Raw genomic sequence first — 23,802 nt, forward strand, 5'->3', positions numbered from 1 at the left:
CTCAGTTCGACAAGATATACACTTCTCTGTATATACTCTGTGGATATACACTAACAGAAAGTGTGACTACCTGAGATTGAGTGCAAGAAACAGAGCAGTGGTCTCAGACTGTGGTGGGCACCCAATTTAGCACATTCTAGGCCTAGCCTAAAACTGTGGAAGCAGGCCAAACACCATGGGTGGTTCTGGTATCCCCAAAGGCCTGAGGACCATTGCTCTACTGCAGGGCTAATATGGGCTCTGTGAAGCTGTGCCTTCATGGTCAAAGAAGCAGCAGTTCATCCCAGCAGTTCTCAGTTAAGCAGGCTTCCTTAACACTGAACTTTCTAGAATTCAATGTTCTAATACACAGTTTCAATCCTGAAGGATAATGTGTGTGCCAGTGGTTCTCAAAATATGGTTCCCAGGACCAGCAGCTTTACCTGGGAACTTAAACATCCGAAGGCTTGAGCCCACTCCAGAACTACTCAATCAGAAACATTGGAGGTAGGGTCCAGCCATCTGTATCTTACAAGCCCTCTAGGTGTCTACAGTGTGGACACATATCTGTGAGCCAATAGTCCTTGTGGTGTTTTTCCAAAACTGTTATTTCATCAAACATTTGGCACAGCTTATGTTTCCGACCACGAGAAATGTTACTGGTGCGTGTGTGTGTGTAATGAAGGTATGTGAAAGTATCGCTGTTTGTGGTGAGGTATTTTTGGAGGTCAGTTTAATTATTGACTTATTTAATCATCACCTTCGGTTAAAAACAACCTGAGTCAGCTCAGAGAGAATGCTGGACTAAAGGATTATTCCTGGGCATTTTGGCCACTTCTAATTTATGCCAAGCTTCCCTGAGACTCCAAAGTACTGACTTGTTTGTTACCAGCAGACCTACGCTATTCTTGAGCAATGAAAAAGGAAAAGCTGCAAGGAAACTCATCAATAATCAAATCTTAAAGTCCTTGGAGCAAGACTGAGACAATGCAGTACTTTTCTCTATGGATTGAAAATTAGGAAGACTGAAAAGGGGGGCAAGGTTGAGTGAGTCTGGTTATGGCATAGGGTACCCAGGCTCCTGTCCAAACTGGTCAGGCAGCATCTTTCATGCAGCTGGACCTAAGAGCTCTGGCATGATGAGGGCTTAAGACAGGATCACAAGGTGACTGAACTGGGCTGGGATGGCCTAAGCTAAGAGCTCCTGCTGAATCCAGCCTAGATGTCTTAGGAATCAGCAGCCTTCCTTTGTGCGAGAGCATGCTGCTTGGGGCCCCAGGAACTTTATTTGATGGATGCCAATTATGTTGCATCCTGTTCCTCCACTCTCACCTTCCTACATGGTCGACTCCTGAAGCATCATGACCAGGCAATGGCACCTTTGGGGAGATAGTGAAAAGTCATTAACACTGACAATGTTTATGGTGACCCAAATGTATGCATCTGTCAACTCAACAAAGATACTTTATGTGCACTTTATTGTAAGCTGTATATGATGGAAAATACTGCAAATGGACACCAAACTCTAGTTACAGAGATACATACCAAATTAGGAGGAAGTGTATAGATATCTGTAGTTGATTTTGAAACATGTCACAAATAAGATGGAATGATGGATGGATAGATGTACAGTATAGCAGTATGTGAATATTAGAACACAGGTGTAGGTTTACCAGCATTCACTGTAAAATTCTTTCTATTTTTAACTTATGGTTTGAAATTTTAATAAAAAAAGAAACTAGCTATGTTCAGTTCTCAGAGATGGAAAGGACTTGAGATATTTAGTCTCACGCCTTTCCTCTATGGAAAGAAATGAGCATGAGAGAGGGGGAAATGAAAGTGTGAACAGCAGGGTACTAGAATATAGTTCCTTTTGTACAGTTCATCACTGAATGGGAATGAGAATTCTTCTGTTCCAGCCTGCAGTTTAAGTATAACAATTACACTTTTAAGAGTATTCATGTGAATATAAATCTCTAGACTGTAGATTATTTGAAGGCAGTGATCAGATGTATATAACTCAATGAGTAACTCCAGTTTCTACCACAATTCACGGCACATAATGGACACAGTAAATACAAGTTAAAGGATTTTTCTTTGAATGAATATAAAGAGTTTATTCGGTGCGTATCTGGGTATACAACAACAAATATTAAACAACTTTTTTTTAAACTGTTTTGTGCACAGGACAGAAAACTGCCTGTACATGCTATGTCCACTTTTGGAACACAGATTTTAACAATTATTAATGCACAAAATCTTACATATCATGCAACTCTATGCCAAGATTCCAACTTTCTCCCATGCAACAGATATGAAGATCTAAATGGAAACCTAGCTAAGTCTTAAACACTTTTCCAGAAGCAGGTATAAGTATATGTTGTTTAGGGGTAACCAGTCTTAACATTTCCTTGTACACAATATTCACGTGCCAAATACAATGACAGGAGGACTCATACGTACACAGATAAGACATTTCTTATTTTAACAACACAAAAGACAACATCACAGTTCCACAGTTACTGTCTTTACACAAGAAGCCACAATAATAGTTTAACATGATAACACAAATGGAATTAAGAGAAAACTACACTTGAGGATGAACTTTATTTTTAAGTAATCTTTACTGACTGGGGTTGACAACACAACACAATTTCTACGCACAAAGTACAGCACAAGAACTTGACCAGAATACTACGAATCTAAAGGGGAAAAAATGGTAAAATCACAAGAACCTTGAGCCTGAGATGCCAATTCAGCTTCAACCCTGAATTTGGTTGAGTTGGATTAAGTGACAGAAAGTCAATAGAACCATTGAATTTCAGAAATCATAAAATTGCAACGTAAAGAATACATATGAATCAAGCATAGATAGAAAACATTAAGCCAAAAAAACAACACGGTTCACAGAATTTCGTTTGCCCCTACAAAACACGGAAGCAGTTAATTTTGTTCTGTTTTCTTTTTTGTTTGTTTTTGAAGAACAATGGTGGTCTTTTCAATTGTCTTGGTTGGAGAGCAAATTTTTCTTAATCAGCATTAGTGCTGTGAAATGTTTTTGGTTTGTCTTCCCCTAAGCAGAGGTGAGATCATGAGAAAATTGAGCAGTCCTTCTCCCAGATTTAGTTCACTGATCAGGCTCGGCACTGTTTTTTTGCACAAGCTCGATCTAAATTATGGGGCTTTTGGATGGATGAGAAGGTTTGATGGCAGATTAGAATAGTGAACTCTGCCTTGTTTGTTTGGTAAACGTCATTGACAAATCTCAACTTTCGGGTGAAGGACTGCTAGAATTCAACAGCACCTGGAGGTAAGGTTCTGTTACAGAGCCCTTGTTTTGCCCTCACTGGCTACGTTGATTCGTTGTGGCTCATAGACTTGCCTCCGTTCAGCACGCCGGAGACACTTCTGCTCTTGGTCGGGGTCCCACTTCCAGATCGGGAGAACTCCGTGAGGTCATGCAGAGACGGCTCCTTGTACATGGCCACTACAAAGCACAGAGACACGGCATCAGAGGGCATCGCATTGGCCCTCAGCTTTCCTTCTACCCCCTGGGCTTCTCTGCTGGAGGCCAAACCTGAGAAATGCTGCTTTCAGAGACTCAGCAGAGAGTGAACTGGACCAGATGAAGCAAAAGCCAGTCTTGGTACAGAGGTGTGTAGAGAATTCTAATGCCTTATTTCCATCACTGATGGTTTTATATGAAAAGTGAAAGTGAAACTCACTCAGTCATGTCCGGCCCTTTGCAACCCCTGGAATTATCTAGGCCAGAATACTGGAGCAGGTAGCCTTTCCCTTCTCCAGGGGACCTTCCCAACCCAGGGATTGAACCCAGGTCTCCCGCATTGCAGGTGGATTCAAGTAATCTCGGTCCAGAAAATGTGCTGTCAAAGGGTGCTGTGCTGACTTGACTGGGCAGACTGCCCCTCTGGTAAACTGCTCTTCTAACCTCGGGCCAGTAACCTCTTGAAGGGCTTGCTATGCTTTGTCTGGATTTTCTACCCCCTTTCCACTGTGTCTCACTCCTTCTGTCATCCCTACCTCCTGCAGCCCGTTCCTATCCCTCACACTTTCTCACTTGCTCTGTGTGTGTGTGTGTGTGTGTGTGTGTGTGTGTGTGTGTATGTGTGTGTGTTAGTTTCTCATTTGTGTCCAACTCTTTATGACCCCATGGACTGCAGCCCACCAGGCTCCTCTGTCCATGGAATTCTCCAGGCAAGGATACTGGAGTGGGTGGCCATGCACTCTTCCAGGGGAATCTTCCCAATCCAGGGATCAAACCCGCATCCCCTGCCTTGGAGGCAGATTCTTTATCAACTGAGCCACCATGGAAGCCCTCTCATTTGCCACCAAGCTGCTAATAATGACCAAAAAACAAAACTGTGAATGAAAACTGTTGGGACAATACTGTTGGCCCCAAGGAGGTTTCCAATAAGTGTTAAGTGTGCACGCATTTGAGCATCTGTGTTTCTAACTATTTTGCCATACCTTGAGGTTCTTGGCTGTCCTGAGTTAGCAATTAAGCTATTTCCACATAAGCAAGGTGTTACCACATGTAGATATACCATATGTAGATATAGGGTTGGCCAAAAGTTCATTAGGATTTGGCCAAAATAAACTTTTTGGTCAACTCCAATCAGATGATTAGATGTTCCCATCAAAGCTTTAATGTTCTTTTTAAGTGTAAAATTTTACCGAATTTTTGTATAAATGCCTCAGGATGGAAGGATTATGTTCCACTTTCAAAATAAAGGCTTGGTTTCCATACCGATACTCACTCCATCCACAGCTGCTATACTCTCAGGTTTACCTTTCAGTGGTTTGGGCAGAAAGTGAGCTGCAGGCTTGTTCTTCTTCACGTGGTTTCCTTTCATGATCTCTCCTTCTTTGTTCAGACCCAGATACCACCCTCGGCCTGACTGCTGCTGACGGTATATCATCGATGAATATGTCACGTAATAATTTTCAAACACCGATTCTTTGAATTTGCACTCAGGTGTGAAATGTTCCTACAAGAAATGTAAATAAACAAAAGCTCAATATTTACAGCTATGAATTTCATGGAGAACCATATGGTGTTGCCCTTCAGAAGTTTAGGACATACTTTGTTAAAGCTTGTTATGACTGGCATTCTATTTTAACAGCAGAAACTATTATCATTGGAAACCGAGACTATATATAACATTTCACGTGATGCTTTATAAAAAGCCCTAAGTGCAGGGCTACTGATCAATTATTAGCTCTCTTTGTAATAAGGTAATGGAAAAATGAGCACCAGTCACGTAAGTGTAATGTATTGGATAAACAGAGGAGCCAAAGATTGAAGAGAGAAGCATAACACTGTCACATGGAGCTTTGTTCCTTTCAAGATTAAATATGAGAAATAAACATCTCATCCTTGTACTTAATTTTCATAGATTGTCCAGTTACTATATGCTATAATTTTCAATTACCCCAGGCTGAAATCTGTGTTACAGTGTTACAATGCTGAATGCCTAGATTTTTAAAGAGATGCTACTAAGAAAGACTAACTTTCACTTTTAGATAAACTAAACTGATTTTTTTTTTCAGATCATTGGACCTTGACTTAAAAACAGAAAAAAAACGTCCCTCATCACCCCATCCTAGCCTTACAGTAACATTTCACACAAATCAATATAGAAGCAAGGAATTTACAGTAATTCTACAAGCAGACATGAGAGAGCAGCCCAGGGGATTTTGAACCTGACAATCTGATTTTCTGCCATGTACGTGATCATGTTTTCTTTGGACTTCCCCATACAAATGAAGGGTTCCTGACCCAACAGACTGTTTCTGAAAACAAACAAAACCAGAAAAGCTTCTTTTAAGCTTTGCAATATGTGCATTATACAATAAATAGCTATGTAAAATATCCATTTGTAGACAGAATGAAATGAACGGCATATTTTAATCTCTAAACAATCTGTAGGGTAGCAGTGGGTCCACTTGGAGTCCAAGATAATGAGGAAAATGCTAAGTGGTTTCCTAGGACAGTGACACCAAGGATGCCCTTTGATTCTTGCTATTTTTGCTGGGATCTTATCAGGAATAAGTTTTGATAAAACTTGAAAAAAAAAAAACCACCTTGCAATAAAATGTTGCAATCTTTTCGGACACCAGTCCTTTCTGGACAATGCCTCCATGGTCCTACCTTCCTTCACTTTCATGTCAGGTAGCATTCCAAACAAAGTATACTATCTGAGCAACAGTATCAGAGAATCACTTCAGCAAAGAGAGACAGATTCCTCAAATGAGGCGGCTTTTTTTCTTAATGTTAAATAATTGAACACTTTTCTTTTTTTCTGGAAATCCACAAAATCTGTTTCACTCAGTAATTTCACTGGTTCTTCCATCTGGCTTCCAGAGCGCCTGGAACAGAGTCATCTTTTGGGATAATTTCAGCCTAGGGGCATACTCAATAGAGACTCAGAAGACTTACACAAATTCAACCTACTCAAGAAGCAATGTACTTTGAAGGCAACTATCACAGGGTAGGAACCAAAGCGTTCTATTTATGGGCTGTGAACACGCCTCTTTGTAGAATTCTCAACATAGGGAAAGCCAAGGTATGCCTACAAAGAAATACGACTAAAATAGTCTCCACGTGTTCTCTGGGGATGAGCACGATTGCATAGAATGTTGGTTTAGCCTTCCTAGAGTAAAATGACAACTTCATGTGGCATTTAAAATTCTCCACAATGTAGTCATTACCATGCCTTCAGTCTGTGCCTTTGTGCCTTTATAAACCCCATTCACATCATTTCCTGGATCTCTCTACCAACTGGCTTTCCTCTCATTCCTCAAGGCTGAGCTCAAATATGACTGCTCCTGAAATCATATATGACCTCTCCTAAACAAAGCTAGTGGAGGTGATGGAATTCCAGTGGAGCTATTTGAAATCCTGAAAGATGATGCTGTGAAAGTGCTGCACTCAATATGCCAGCAAATTTGGAAAACTCAGCAGTGGCCACAGGACTGGAAGAGGTCAGTTTTCATTCCAATCCCAAAGAAAGGTAATGCCAAGAATGCTCAAACGACCACACAATTGCACTCATCTCACACGCTAGTAAAGTAATGCTCAAAATTCTCCAAGTCAGGCTTTAGCAATACGTGAACGGTGAACTTCCAGATGTTCAAGCTGGTTTTAGAAAAGGCAGAGGAACCAGAGATCAAACTGCCAATATCTGCTGGATTACTGAAAAAGCAAGAGAGTTCCAGAAAACCATCTATTTCTGCTTTATTGACTATGCCAAACCCTTTGACTGTATGGATCACAATAAACTGTGGAAAATTCTGAAAGAGATGGGAATACCAGACCACCTGACCTGCCTCTTGAGAAACCTATATGCAGGTCAGGAAGCAACAGTTAGAACTGGACATGGAACAACAGACTGGTTCCAAATAGGAAAAGGAGTACGTCAAGGCTGGATATTGTCACCCTGCTTTTTTAACTTCTATGCAGAGCACATCATGAGAAATGCTGGGCTGGGGGAAGCACAAGCTGGAATCAAGATTGCCGGGAGAAATAACCTCAGATATGCAGATGACACCACACTTATGGCAGAAAGTGAAGAGGAACTAAAAAGCCTCTTGATGAAAGTGAAAGAGGAGAGTGAAAAAGTTGGCTTAAAGCTCAACCTTCAGAAAATGAAGATCATGGCATCTGGTCCCATCATGTCATGGGAAATAGATGGGGAAACAGTGGAAACAGTGTCAGACTTTATTTTTTGTTCTCCAAAATCACTGCAGATGGTGATTGCAGCCATGAAATTAAAAGATGCTTACTCCTTGGAAGGAATGTTATGACCAACCTAGATAGCATATTCAAAGGCCAGAGACGTTACTTTGCCAACAAAGGTCCGTCTAGTCAAGGCTATGATTTTTCCAGTGGTCATGTATGGATGTGAGAGTTGGACTGTGAAGAAAGCTGAATGCTGATGAATTGATGCTTTTGAACTGTGGTATTGGAGAAGACTCTTGAGAGTCCCCTGGACTGCAAGGAGATCCAACCAGTCCATCCTAAAGGAAATCAGTCCTGGGTGTTCATTGCAAGGACTGATGCTAAAGCTGAAACTCCAGTACTTTGGTCACCTCATGCGAAGAGCTGACTCATTGGAAAAGACTCTGATGCTGGGAGGGATTGGGGACAGGAGGATAAGGGGACGATAGAGGATGAGATGGCTGGATGGCATCACCGACTGGATGGACGTGAGTCTGAGTGAACTCTGGGAGTTGGTGATGGACAGGGAGGCCTGGCGTGCTGCGATTCATGGGGTCACAAAGAGTCGGACATGACTGAGCAACTGAACTGAACTGACTGAAATCAGGACCGATGACACTTGTATTTGTGCTCCCAGGAATTCTTATCTCCATCTCTGGCGTGGCCCCGTGACTCAAACATGTGCATGCTTGGCTCTGGAAGACAAGGAACTTGTCTTTTATTTCTGAATCTGCCTGTCTGCCATCAGGGACTGATCATATTGCCTAGCACACAGCAGACCATTCAGTTATTGTTTACAGTAGGGGTCCCCAACACCTGGGCCATAGACCAGTACCACTCTGTGGTCTGTTAGGAATTGGGCTGCAGAGAAGGAGGTGAGCGAGCGAAGCTTCATCGGTATTTACAGCCACTCCCCATCACTCACATTACTGCCTGAGCTCCGCCTCCTGTCAAATCAGCAGCGGCATTAGATTGTCATAGGGGGGCAAAGACTACTGCAACCTACACATGCAAAGGACCGAGGTTGTGCGCTTCTTAGGAGAATCATCCCGAAACCATGCCCTGCCCCCTCCCCACCTCTGTCCTTGGAAAAAACTGTCTTCCACGAAACCAGTCCCTGTTGCCAAAAAGGCTGGGGACTGCTGGTTTACAGGATTTGCATTGCAGAGGTTCAGACTGACGTACTGGAAACACCGGAATTCAGAGGTATCAACCCAGTAAGAAGTCTGCAGGGAATTTCCTGAATACCACAGAATGAAATCAGCTGTATGTAGATGGAGGCTGTCATTTCAGGGACAAATACTGTTTGTGTGACTTCGAATCTGTTCGGAATAACAGATACTACACAGATACTGGCACCTCCAACATGCGGAGGAAAAAAAAAAAGTTGGCAATTGTTACAACTATTGGAAAATGGCAAGGAAGGACTCAATGAAGTGAATGCTCTGTCACATCCTGGCAATTTCTTAGTCATCACCACTAAATTTGGACTCAAGAACTCAGTAGAGAGGGAGGAAAATGAGGCCAAAAAAAGAATGTTGAAGCAACCAAAGCAGTGTTCTGTTCTCGGTGTGTGACACTGTCATTTTATCCAGTGCTGAAATAAGTAGGCAGAAGAGGCTTGATTTTTATCAAATGTAAAAAGATGTGAACATCCCACCCAACACAGGAAGGGCTACCAAAGGGAAGAGGGGTATAGCTACATCTCTGTGTCTCAGCAGTGGTTCACAGAAATAATAGAAATCGGATTGAACCCTAACCAGAGAAGCCTTATTCACAGAATAACAAGTAGACCTCTGGCAAGCAATCAATCTTTGATTGATCTGGAGATGATTATTAGTGCTCTGGGAAAAAAGGTACCAGAGTGGCCTTGACACTTAGTAGGCACGAAATAGAGGCAGCACTCATTGTACTCTGTATTGAATAGGCATTAGATAAATACTGGCTATCATAATAAATGAATTAAAAAGACATCAAGCATTCCCTGCACAGTCACGAAGAAATTACTTGGCATGAGTGCAAAAGAAAAGGTGCTTTATGTCTTCTAACCTTTCATGCATTGATTTCTCTTAAAGGTTGTTTACCTCTCTTGCATATCTATACTTATTTCAGAGGAATAATGTTAGTAAGGTTCAGAGGAATAACTCTGAAAAACAAAATTCAACCTCTCTCAACTCTCTTTTCTGTAATCATCCTCTCTATTCCCCTTAAAGTTCAAGGTTAGATTTTTCCTCAGTGATTACCTAACTTTTTTATTCACAGAATCCATACCAGTTAATGACTGTAATTATATTTTGAGTAAAGAATGAAAAATGTTCATTTGCAGAATGAACAGATCCAGGAGCAAAATTTAACAGTACAATTTTTTTAACCAATTTATTCACTATTAAGGGCAAAATAGTTCTTTGAAGGTTTACCACTGATAAGATGAAAATATCTGAAACCCTCAACATCGGGTCAATAGAGCATATTAGAGAATACTTAGAGCTACAGATGGTGACGGTCAGCTGCCCTCAGTGGGGCATATTAGACTTCCACAATCAAGTGGATTCATCCAATCAATAATGCAGGATATACGCAAAGAGCCCCCCAGATCCAATGGTGTGCTAGAAAGCAACTTTGTCCCAGAAGAAAGGCTCTGGACCTGGCATAGCAATTTACCCTGGTGCCTTGAGTTGCCTCTGGCACCAAGGGCACAGGATGGAGGGGATAAAATAGCTCTCTGGCCTCTTAGAGCTGGAGCGAGGTCAGAAGAAGCATGGGCTGTGATGGTAGCTTCCCGGAAGGGAGCCTACTGAGGGCCTCATCACTCTGAGAGGGGATGTGAAGCTGTATCCTGCCTTGACAAAAGATATTTCAAGAAAAAAATAAAAATAAAAAAAGAAAGTGAAAGTGTTTAGTCAGTCTGACTCTTAGCAATCCCATGGACTGTAGCCCGCCAGGCTCCACTGTCCGTGGAATTCTCCAGGCAAGAATACTGGAGTGGGTTGCCATGCCCTTCTCCAGTAGAGCCATAACCCAAATGGCAAGAGCTCAAAACCATCTGTATATCATGTACATTATCTCCACGTGCTAAACACGTCCACAATACCACAGTGCACACACCACAGCTAAGTGCCTTCTTGATGAAAAGAAGTCACTGTGGGGGTGGGGGGTGGGCTTCTCTCAGTGGTTAAGGCTTCACTTTCCAATCTGACGGGTATGCGTTCGATCCCTGGTCGGGGAGCTAAGATCCCACAAGGCAAAAAACCAAAACATGAAACAGAAGCATTATTCTAACAAATTCAATAAAGACTTTAAAAATGGTCCACATTAAAAAAAAAAAAGTCATTTGGCAAACACACACCGTAATAGCAGCATTTTCATACTTTTGCCCCCAGCTTTTGTACTTGCAGCTATGCTACCAACCGGCAGGGTGGCAAGTGTTCTACATGAGTTTGTACCTCACTAGGCTTTGAGGATTGCCAGGAATATCGTGAATGCTTTGAACACATTTCTCTCAAAAGAACTCTTTTTTAAAAGGGCGGTGCTGATTTCCTTGGATCTCAAGAGACCAGCAGAGTCTCCTTAGGTTGTCCATACATAAAATGGCAACACGAAGGTCCTAAGCTATTGAACAAAGCGTGAACACGGAATAAAAGTTTTTGCATATATAGACTCCATGTGAACTGCACAAATCCTGGTAGAGATGAATGTGTCTCCATAAATTTTGTTCTATTCACATGTCACATTTTGGCATCATAGAACACAGAAAAACAGTTTATAGGTCGATGAGTGGGCATTTAAAGAAACTTTAAAAAATGAACTCAATAAAACATGATTTCTTCTTTTCAGCAAGTTCTAGAAACATAACTAACCTATCTTGCCCTTTACTTCTCTCACTTCCTTCTCTTTTCCTCCTCTCTTCTGGCCACATTTTCAGTAGCCTGACGATCCAATTAATTTAACAATTACTGCCAAGAGCAAGCAGAGAAGGCAATGGCACCCCACTCCAGTACTCTTGCCTGGAAAATCCCATGGATGGAGGAGCCTGGTAGGCTGCAGTCCATGGGGTCGCTGAGGGTCGGACACGACTGAGCGACTTCACTTTCACTTTTCACTTTCATGCATTGGAGAAGGAAATGGCAACCCTCTCCAGTGTTCTTGCCTGGAGAATCCCAGGGACTTGGGAGCTTGGTGGGCTGCCATCTATCGGGTCACACAGAGTCGGACACGACTGAAGGGACTTAGCAGCAGCAGCGGCAGCAGCCAAGAGCAAGGGTCACTCTTCTGATTCTCAGTCATGTTCTGATGACAATTAATTTTCTAGATTTAAAGTTAGCAGGCTATACAAACAGGTGTGACTTGTGTGTGTCAATTATTCCCCAGCCTAATGAAAATAATATGCAGATTAACATTAGATTTTCAACTCTGTTAAAAAAGTAAAACAAAATAGAATCTAAAATATACATTATACCCATAGGGGGTGACCCCATAACTACCTATATTCTCTATATAAGCTTCCCTTCTATCGGTGATTTCAAAACCCAGGATTAATTATTATATTCAGGACTTTGATGTTCTCTCCCAGGGTATATTTGATGTGAATGAACTTCATTATTACTAAGATCAAAGCACGGGAAGGGAGAGGTTGGGGAAGAGGGAATCAATACTTAGCCAGTGCACTGTAGCTAAACAAAATTATTAATTCATGATAAACAGAGTTTGATTTGTTCACTCAAATATCCCCTGGACTGTGGGATACTTGAGGGCAGCTCTGAGCATGGGGCCTGGCTTAGAGTCAATGATCAATATATATCTAATGAAATAAACAAAGAAAAGAATGGAATTTCATAGGAAGAGGACTTGGGAGATAGCTTATACAGGTCCAAAAAAGGGTTAAACGTGGTGGGATATGAATAGAGGGCTGTCTGAGAGGAGAGACTGACAAGTTAGAACTTGCCTGCCAGGGCAGAAGGAGTAGGTGATAAAAGGAGGAAAGCAGCCTACAGATAAATTCAATTTAAAAAACTGGAGAGGGAGGAGAGAAAGGGAAGGACAGAGGGAGGGAGACAGAGGGAGGAAGAGAAGGGGGACTAATAAAGACAAAACCGAAGCTGAAGCTCCAAGAATAAAGAGTTTTTCTGGTAACCAAGATATAGGCATTAAACTCATACTCTTGGTCTTTGGCTCTGCAAACAGCTAAACGCTGCAACTAAATTCTGTTCACTTGATTTCTGTAAAAAGGTGAGGACGTGGGGTGGGGACCAGTCCTGCTGACCTTACTGGATGGTTGGACGAGGAGGCAATGAGATTGATGTATGTGAAAGAAGCTCTGAGAATTGTAAAGCCCCATAAACATGAAATGTGTGATTACTTCTGATAATACATGCCCAGAAAACCAAGGCAAAATAAATACATTCTCTTCTTTTCAAGGTTCTTCTGCACTCTGGAATCAATTTCTAAAGAAAGGATCTGCCTATATTTGTTTTATTGCCATGGAAGGAGATCAATTCTGCCCCAAATAAGGACTGCACGTGAATGACGCTCGGTGTTTAGCGTTCTCCTCCAAGCTTGGCTCCCCGAAAACTGTTTTGCTTCCTTCCATTTGTCATTTTGGTCTGCAGTCGGCTGAAAAGGCTGCAGTGCTTCAAGCCACAGCACTAAAGAGATGAAGTACTGAAAAACAGGCTTCGTGAAATACCACGTCACAGAATGACTTCAAAGTACACGTGCTAACTGGCAACTGTTTGCAATGAAACAAATCATAATTAAGAATATGTACATGGGACTATTTTTCCTCATATGGTTATACTGAAACTTCTCAGTAGCATTTTTGTATTCCTTGGTATCTAATAGACATTTTCATTGACCCTATGTTGAGTCCACAAAATAGGGCACCCCAGTATTGCCTTTCTTCAACTCTTAACAAACAAAATGAAAAAAAAAAAAAGGAAATTTTAACGAGATTGTCAAGCAATGGCTTGTATAAACAGAATTAGGATGCAGATATGACCACCCTGCAGTTCATTGAGTCCTTTGTATTGGCTTGCTCTAGATTTTCATCTATTTCTGTAGAGCAGTCTCATGAAATATTGAATTCTACAATTCGTTTTATAAAATACACAGAAATAAGCTAGAATAAAGCAGGAATCAAAACAAAAACACTGCATCGCTTACAGAGCCTAAGAAGGGTGATTTTTGTTGTGATTAAAAATAATGATTCTTTTAGAAAAAAGAGAGAGAGAAAAAAGACCCTAATGCCTCACTCAGCTCCAAACCTGGTCAGCAGGTACATTCTGAAATGGAAGTAACTTGCTGAGATTTGTGATGAAGAAGTGGGATAGGCCACACATCTCCAGGGCTGAGTGATTGGTCCAAGACAGTGTCAATCTGGTCCAAGCCTTGCAGAAGAATACAGATTGGCTCGGAATCCAATTAGGTAGCAGAAGAGAGATTTCATTTTACATAAGATATTACAGGGACTATGTGGCCATCATAGTTTCTTTAAAAATCTTACTAGATTAAATCTTACTGCTGAACAAAAATCTGTGCATGGAAAAGCATTTTTTTCAAGTGAAGAACACTTCTCTAAAGTAAGTAACTTTCTCCAACTTTTTTTGTCTATGATGTGCATTAACTTGCAGTGTTGGTTTTTCTCATAAGCAGGGCTGACCTTATGTGCTTTGAAAGGGGAATCAAATATCAGATATGATCTCTAAAAATAAACTTTCCTGTCTTTTGGCTGGTTACTGGAATTAATCTGTGACTATTAGCTTCCATTACTGTGATGCTTTCTAATTTGTGGCAGGATTCTTCTGTAGAAGAACTTCAGAAAGAAAACTGAAAGTGCTAGTCACTCAGTCATGTCTGACTCTTTGTGACCCCTATGGACTGTAGGCCACCAGGCCCCTCAGTCCATGGGATTCTCCAGGCAGCAATACTGGAGTGGCTTTCCGTTCCCTTCTCCTGGGGATCTTCTGACCCAGGGATCGAACCCAGGTCTCCAGCATTGCAGGCAGATTCTTTACCGTTTGAGCCACTGGGGCGTCTTCAGAGCAGGATCTAAACCCATCAGCAAGAGAATGACTTTGGAAGTATTTGTAGTCACCAAGAGAATAAAATTATAGGTTGTATTTTAGATAGCTCTTCCAAGCTCCTGCCCAAATGTTCAAAGCCTGGGAACTGTGAGAACTTTCCCTAGACATCCAACAAACTGTCATGCAAAGAAGAAAGGTTCTTTCTGCATAGATCAACTGAAAAAACTCTGGCAAGGTAGGTGGCCTATTAAAACTAAAATTGTACCCAGGTGGGTGCATCAGGCGCCTGTTCTAGTGCCGCAGGCCACTGTGAGGGTGGTAATTCTGATTTGTGTTGGATAGTGGTTGAGTTAGATTTGATAGGGTCTGTGTCTGCAGAACAGAGTCATTTACAATAGCCAGGAGTCTACTTCTTCAAAGACTTTCAAAGAAGACTTCTTATCTTTTCTCTTGCACAGGTAGCAAAGCAATGCCTCTGCTCAGAAGGAAGTCACTAATGTGTGCTTTCCACTGCAAATCAGAAAACCTGGAGTCACAGGGCAAGGTGCAAAGCCCTCATCTATAAACCAAGGATGAGAAAGATGTCGTAGAGGGCTATGGGACGACCACATCGTATAACTCCTACAAACGACTTCTGGGGATAGGAAAGTGTACAGAGTCCTGTTTCCACGTCGAGAACGCATTTCCACTAACATTTGCCCCTTGAAAGGAGATAATGAAAGGATGCCTGTGACAGTCTCTTACCACGAGTCTGAGTGGTACGATTATTCACTAACTGAAGACCTAGATGGAAGAATCCATTCTCAACTACTCCTTACTGAGAGCCTACAGAGCACGGAGCACTGTGGGAAGTCCCTTTGCCTATATAATGATCTAATTTAATCTCAACAGCAGGTCTCTGTATGAGCTTCAGAATGGAATGACCTCCCTGTGGCCTGAGAGAGGAGTTCTCCCACCTCACAAGGGAGAAAAACCACAGGAAAGAAGCCCTTACCAAGCCACTCTCTTCTGAACTCCACTGCAAGTGCACCCTTTCACCCCAACAGTCACTGTGTAGACAAGCGCTGTGATGTCAGTTCTCCTCTAAATGGACAGTTCCAATGTTGGCTGAAGGGTCAGTCTTCACTGCTATTCGTGTGTCCTGGCTCTCTGAACATCACAGAGCTCTCTTTGAACCTGCCACATCAACTTTCCAGATTTCCGACTTCAGGCAGCTGACCTGGGTTCTGATCCTGAATCTCTAAGAGGAGAATAGCAACACGTGCTTCCCAAGGAGGACTGCAGAGAGCATGGAAAGCAGCCAGCACACATGGGGGTGCTCACAGACTATGGGGTCCTTGGCCTTGCCTTACTTTCCTGTTTGTGTGATAGACAGGTGAATGCAGTCTCCTGCCCACGACCATCCCAACTTCAAACTGATCTGGGAGTAGAGAAGTGCCTTCCCAGCTCACAGAGCTTCCAGTTACACATGAACTATATGGGTGAGAACTCCTTTCATTAATGATTCCTTTGCAAGGGTGACAATGCATGCATCTTTCATTTGGGGCTTAAAATATCTTAAGATTCTAAAATTTGAATTACTGTAATGTGTATCAGTGAATCTGCATGATAGTAAAGAGATTTGTGAAATAATTCAGTATTAATGGGCCAAGTGACATTTACACATCTTATTTTAATTACTATGCCACAAAAGTGCAACATGATTATTCCACTTCTTTTGTTCTAAACCACTGTTTTGCTAGTTCTACTTTCATCATGTAGGTTACTAATAACAACAATCCTGAAAACTCTAATAGCTCCTTATGTTTAAGCAGCACCTACTTTAACAGTTTTCTACAAATGCTTCAATAGTTAATGACATTCGAGTGACAGATAAGGGACAGTTTTATAATGATGACAATAAGAAAGGTAATGATTACAATGGATTTGGTAGATTTTTTTTTTTTACAGTTGAAGAAATGAAACCAGAGATATTAATGCACTGAAATCTGGCTTTCACACTTTCATTTAGAGAATGAATCCAGAGCAGGGAGGCAACTCCTTCTAGAGGAAGCTGGAATCTGTTTAAGGTAGCCGGTGTTGACATGTGTGTGTGTATGTGTGTGCTCAGTCACTCAGTCATGTCTCTCTGCAACTGTAGCCCACCAGGCTCCTCTGTCCATGGAATTCTTCAGGCAAGAATACTGGAGCCATTTCCTTCTCCAGGGGATCTTCCCGAACCAGGGATTGAACCCACATCTCTTGCATTGACAGATGGATTCCTTACCACTGAGCCACCTGGGAAGCCATGTTGACGTGCGAGAGACCCTTATTTTCAGGCAACTTGATCTCTAAGATGTTTCCAGAGCCGAAAAACACCAAGGACCCAGTAGTGCTAACTGGCCCTGGGCTGCAGAGGAAAGGAAGAGCTTTAACTCAGAGCCAAAGTCAATCCTGCCAGGCAACATCCCATGGATCTCAAGTAATGTGTCCATGGAACATTCTCTTAGTTTATGCCATGAAAACTTGATTCTTCTATGGCGAAATATGCATGTCTAAATTTCAGTACATTTGGGTGCTGCTTTTCTTTTCTTTTCAGGGACCTGTCTATACTCAGAGGTTTTAGGGGATGACCCCAGAGAACTTTTACTGACACTAGCCTTCTGCCTCTTTAGGTGCAGAGGTGGGTAACTGGTAGAGCAAAATAGAAATCAGCCTGATCGGAGTCCTGTGTCTGTGTGTATGTTCTCAAGAGACAGACAGACATAAAGAGAGAAGTGGGAGTGGGGCAGACAAAGAGACAGAGAAAAACAACAAGAAGTGAGAAGAGAGAGAGTTAAGGCGGTGAGTTCTTTTCCCCAGTTCTATAATCCTGAGGCCTTTGAGAAATGCCTGCCGTTCCCCATCCTGACTCCACCCCCACTCCCACCGTACAGGGGGAGGGTGAGAAAGTGAGCCATCTCTCTTGTTGGAGAAGATCTGTCTCCTGTCCAAATTCCAGGTTGTGCTCAGACTTCAGGGTAAAATCTGAGAAGCCACCCAGGGCAGGTTGTTCTTCTGTAAAGTCAGCATCTATAGAGGAGCCTGATAAACAAATAAACCTATTTTTTCATAGAGATTTTCCTCTGTGGAAAGCACATCCATCTCTGAAGGAAAAGAAAAAGGATATCCAGGTCTTTGGAGAAACTCAGGATTAGTATAAAGTTCATTAAAATAAGACACTTTGATATATGAATGATGTTATCATAAAGTGAATTATGTTTTCATAAGAGGGACATAATGTTCAGATGTGTAACTATGGCACAGTAAACAAGACAACGGTTCCCTGTTTATGACCAAACTCTTGTCACCTGTGATGCTGTTTATGCTCCTCATCACCTGATACTATGGTTTGAGAGAAACCATGGCGGAAAATGCAACGCTTTACAGCAGTGTTTAGACTGAGTATCCAGCTACAATTCATAAATGAGCCTTCAGTAGCTTAGATTAAATTAAATTTGGTCTGTTCTAAATTTCCTGAAATACCGCAGCATTTTTAGATTATTTTTTTAAAAGGGTTTTGATGTCATTCAATTTTGAAATAGGCAAATTACAGTTCTTTATCAAAATATGCAATTTCAATTTTCAAATATTTGTTACCTAAGTATTACTGGAGTTGAAAACACAAGGCAAGGATACAATATAAACTATGAGAATATATCAAGATGATTAATATTGCATAAGCTTTGCACAATCATGATCTATTTGGAATAATTTTCAGCTTTCATTTTCACCAGTGTAGATTGTTAAAGTATTTGCATGATAATGCAAAATACATAAATTATCCCTGCAGGGAACACTTAAAACTTAAGGTAATTATATAGCATAGAAGTGATTTCAAAGAACTACAACAAAATAACAAATAATTCTACAGTCACCCTTTACAATGCTTATTATTCTGTTATCAGTGATCCTGACCACCAAAATCCCTTTCTTTACAATTGTATTCACATTATCAATTCTTACTTTGTTCTTTTATCATCAAGCTCTTACAGCTGGCCCTGAAAATTTGTATGCTGTAAAAGCTGAACTAGACAGCTAGTAGAGATGAATTCCCCAGTTATATTCATGCTGTGAACAGAACCATAACACTCCCTTAATATATCTTATCATTGCACTTTTATACTAAACATGAATCCAAATCAAGTCCTATTTTTTACATTCCTCCTGTTTAAAATCTTTTAATGGCTCCCTGCTGCCTACAGGATAAAATCCAAAACTCCCTGGCCTGGCGTTCAAGGCCCTCCATAATCTCACACATGTGTTCCTACAACTCTAGCATAAGATTCCTCAACTCCAGCCAGATTGGAGAAATAAGGCCAGGACCAAAAGGAGCAGAGAGTTTTCTTATGAATGGAAAAATATCTCCTCCAAACCAATTAGTATGCTTTAGAGGCTGGGATATTCACTGTGATTAGAGAGAATTACTGCGTCACAGGGAATATATAACTAATCTCTCCTGAGTTTCTTAAGCTCTGCATAATTCTTATTTTTTTAAATTCAAAGAAAATGTCTTGCACTTCTGGAACATCCCAGCCACCTCGTGTCTTGGTTCTGCACTTAGCAGGGGTTGCCCTCAGGTATGGAATTTTCTGGAGGCCAAAAAGAGAGTCAAATGTCAGCATGTCAGGAACCTCCAGGCTCAGCTTCAGCCGGAATGCAAAAGCACTTTACAACTGACTATTTCTGAAGACTTTTCACAGTATCGAGGAAAAGGATAATGAAATTGTATCTGAACAGAAGGAAGCTAAATTATTTATCTCATACTAATTTTTACCAGATGGCTGGTGATGAAAAATCTATACTGGCAAATCTGCTGTATATATTAAAAACAATCAAGGGGGCTAAAACTTTAAATGGTCACAATATATTTGGATTTAGTTTTATGGCTCCTATCGATTCCATACATAGGTTCTTCTAAGTGCATGTGAATGGGACACAATAAATCATATCATCAACTCATTAGGAGTTGCATCTTCTATTCATGAATCACATCACCACTTGGATTGTGTCTCTTTTTTTCCTTAAACCTGCAGAGAGAATACATTTGGGATGTTGCCACAGAATGTTACCTACCACATCCCTCTGCATCAGGAGGTTGCAAATGACACTCCTTCCCCAAGAGAAAGAGAAGATCACAGTCCTCAGAAGGAAATTCCTTCACCGAGCTTCCAGTAGAACCAGTTAAATGCTGACTTCTGATGCCAATAAACCGTTGAGGACTGGAAGGGAGATAGGGTGTACCACATGTACATCCTTTTCTGCTCAAGTGATGTCTTCAGGGAGCGGGTTGTGTGGGTTCAACATTCAGTTTGGGCCTGTCATGGATCCATTTCCTCTCTGTTCTGAAGCCTACTACTGGAAAAACCCCACCCCTGTTCTTTGGTTGACTCTCAAATGCCAGTTGTTCAGGAAAGGCTAGAATACGTTCAATAACACGTGCTGGTTCATATCGAACAAAGCACGTTCACCTGTGCCAAGCCACTCGATACTGTTCTCCAGGTAAAGCAGGTAAAAGTGCTGGCCCTGGCAAGGAATTGATGTGTATACCAAATCCCAATGTATGATTCACCTAGTGAGTCAGAGCTTCTCTGAACAACATCTTTATACAATGTATGAAGACCGACTGTCTTACATCTCATTTTATGGGAGTTACATGCCTTCAGGTCAATGAAGATTGAGCGGCTGCCATGTGCACTGGTTCTCCTAAACTAGATGCTGATACTCGTGCTGCTTCAGTACTTTTGGCAGAGCAGCTGCTGTCCCCCAACAGTTGTCCAAAGAGGACTCTCGGAGCTGCAATCAGAACTCATACAGTGCCCCAAGGTGTGTTTTTATGGTGAGAGACAACAGGTCAAAATTGAGTTCCGTAGTCTACAGTGGCCAAGCAAGATACAGACTTACTGTGCATTCTTCCCACTATGGCAACCTGACCGAGCATTTATTTCATTTGCAAAAGATTCATTTAGTCATTTAATCTGTTATAGTTAAATATTCTACTGTTAGCAGCAGCAGCAGCTAAGGAGTCACCAATTGCTCAAAAATTGTGGCGATCCTGGGTCAAGGAACAGATTAGAATGGCAATAGCTTATATTGACACGTAAAAACAAATCGTTCAGAATCACACCAGAACGATCAAAGTTGCCACTGTGATATTACCTCAAGGAACACAGAACCCCTACATTCTATGATTAGCCAAACTCGAGTCAATTTAACCCAGTAACCAACTGCAAGTGATACTGTACATCATATGCCAATATAAGATAACAAGGCTCCGTCGTTAAACCACCTTCCTGCAGGGCGAGGTTGCTGCTGCTGCTAAGTCCCTTCAGTCGTGTCTGACTCTGTGAGACCCCATAGACGGCAGTCCACCAGGCTCCCCCGTCCCTGGGATTCTCCAGGCAAGAACACTGGAGTGGGTAGGGTTGCCATTTCCTTCTTCAATGCATGAAAGTGAAAAGTGAAAGTGAAGTCGCTCAGTCGTGCCCAACTCTTAGCGACCCCATGGACTGCAGCCTACCAGGCTCCTCCGTCCATGGGATTTTCAAGGCAAGAGTACTAGAGTGGGGTGCCATTGCCTTCTCCGCAGTTACCAGTAGGTTACCAGTACTCTAACCACCAGCAACAAACAATATGCTGTAAACACATTTTGGTGTCATTGAAGTTATACTTTCTGCAATTCTGATCTACTGAAAGAATGGTTTCAGAAGCAAGGTATTTGTGGAAAAATCATAAGGAAAAGGCACGAACAGGTAGGCTGTAAGCTAAGTGACCAGAATAAAGGACAGTACAGGGACTTCCCTGGAGGTAGAGTAGCTAGGACTCTGAGCTCCCGATGCAGGAGACCTAGATTCGATCCCTGGTCAGGCAACTAGATCCCACATGCCACAACCAAGACCCAGCAGAGCAAAAAAAAAAAAAAAAAAAAAAAAAAAGACAGTACAAATACTCCTTTGAGTAAACACTAGCAGAGTTTCAAATCTCAGAGCTTTGGGGTGGCTCCATAGGCCTTGCCCAGTTGCCACAATATTTGCAACTGTTCTAGCATTAGAAAGAAACAGGGGGCAACAGATCAAACAGATGTGAAGCCATCAGCACTCTGGAGTTTACCTTTGCACCAACACCTCAAATCACACATGTGGCTCCAATGAGAAAGCAGAGATGGGGTGCACACAGCAACCCGTCAAGGAAGGACAGACGTACACACCAAGTCTGTGTGAGATCTGCAGATTACATTTTATCTTTTTAGCAACATTAACTCTCTGCTCTTCTAAACAGTCTCAATGAGTATCCACAGTTGCTTACTGTATTTTGAATGAGCAATAATAGGATCAATTTTCCCTGAGCCTGAGTCACAGCTTGGTAGTAAATTAGGCACTCAGGAAGGTGTGTTACTTCCTTGAGGCCACTGAGCCATCATTTGAGGCATAATACACTTGCTTTCGTTTGTGAAGATACACTGACTCACCTCAGTAGGAGTTGTTTTTCCTGCACTCCTGATGGCCGAGTTAAAAGAATGTACTCTTTTTTTCTTTTTTCTTCCCTCCTCACAGTATGGATGAGATTGCATGGGCTAATAACACATTCTTGCCACCTGTATTGTGACCCTCGGAGCAAATGCCCATGATGTTTGGTTAAAGTTTGAGGTTCAATCTGTAGCTGCGGAACAGAGTCCATGAGCACTGGGGGGAGATTGTAGATTCCTCCAGAGCATCCTCTAATTGTGTTAGCTGGTCACTAATGCCATAAAAGCCGTCCTTGTAGTAAAACATTAATTTACAGCATAATTTACAGCACAAGCCTAATCGTGTCACTCCACTACTCAACATGCTCCAATGACTTCCCTTCTCACTTATCGGGTCAAAAGCAAAGTCCTTACCTTGGACAATAAAATCATCCATTATCTGATCCTGGCTACTTCTCCATTCTCATCTCTCACTTGCCCATTTTTTGTTTGTTTGTTTCTTTGTTTTCACTTTATGTCAGTCACACTGGCTTCCTAGCCTGTCCCATGAATATGCCAACCATATTCTCACCTACTTTGCGACCCCACAGACTATAGCCCTCCAGGCTTCTCTGTCCATGGGGATTCTCCAGGCAAGAATACTGGAGTGGGTAGTCACGCCCTTCTCCAGGGGATCTTCCTGACCCAGGGATGGAACCCAGGTCTCCTGCATTGCAGGCTGATTCCTTACCATCTGAGCCACCAGGGAAGCCCGATTTTCACCTAAGGGCCTTTGAATTTGAGGATACCTCTATCAATAAGTTTTTTTCCTTTAGACACTCACCTGAACCCTTCCTTCCCATCCATCAAATGCCACCTTAAAAGAAAGGCTTTCCCTGATGACCCTGCATGAAAGTTGTCCCTATCTCTCAGCACACCCTTGTCCCTCAAACCCTGCTTGTTCATTCTCCAAAGCAAATTATATATGAATTTGTTTATATCTGCTGTCTGTCTAACCCCTCTAGAACATAAGCTCCATGAGGATAGGGACTATGTTTTGTTCATTGTTGTATTCTAGAACCTGGACCAGTGCATCAAGCTCTGTATTCATGCCATAGAAATGTGCTGAGTGAATAGATGGATGAATTCTGGTGCCTGAAAAGTTGAAAGGACAAATCAGCCTAGATTAGTAAGGTCTCTGCATAAGTATTAAGGAATTAGATTTGTCATAAAATGATGTTTCAGTTCCTTTGAGGTACTTTCAGTACATTTCAGGCTTTCATTTTCACTGTGGTTACGAGCTGCATTATAATTATAAACCAGCATCTCTATGTAGAGAAACAGAATAAACCTTTACTAACACTCTTCTGAGCTATACATGAAAGGCTATTCATTAAAAAAAAGGGTAGGTCAAGATGAAAGGAAATAGCTAAAAAGAATAACATCTTTGAAAAGTATGCCAATAGGTAATTAATCATTAAAAGCAGCAAATCCTGATGGCTAGTAAATTTCAAGGGCTTTTCTCAGTAATATATGAAAGTGGAATCTCCTCAACATATTAGAAATGTCAGTTCATTGTACTGAACAAAAGAATAAATGAA

General features: G+C 41.7%; 1 protein-coding gene across 4 annotated transcripts in view; it reads right to left on the bottom strand.

Annotated features, from left to right (window-relative positions):
• Positions 1 to 2,084: 2,084 nt before the first annotated feature.
• FGF13 (fibroblast growth factor 13) overlaps positions 2,085 to 23,802 on the bottom strand; it is a 575,233-nt gene continuing 553,515 nt past the window's right edge. For all 4 annotated transcript variants that reach the window (XM_052662899.1, XM_052662897.1, XM_052662898.1 and 1 more), the window contains 2 exons: positions 4,790 to 4,988; positions 2,085 to 3,466 (listed from right to left, as the gene is read on the bottom strand). In XM_052662899.1, coding sequence (XP_052518859.1) covers positions 3,330 to 3,466; positions 4,790 to 4,988 — 336 coding nt within the window. In that variant the 3' untranslated portion in view covers positions 2,085 to 3,329. The remainder of the gene's footprint in view (positions 3,467 to 4,789; positions 4,989 to 23,802) is intronic.

This window comes from Budorcas taxicolor, chromosome X (genome assembly GCF_023091745.1).
Source record: "Budorcas taxicolor isolate Tak-1 chromosome X, Takin1.1, whole genome shotgun sequence".
Taxonomy (NCBI): Eukaryota; Metazoa; Chordata; class Mammalia; order Artiodactyla; family Bovidae; genus Budorcas; species Budorcas taxicolor.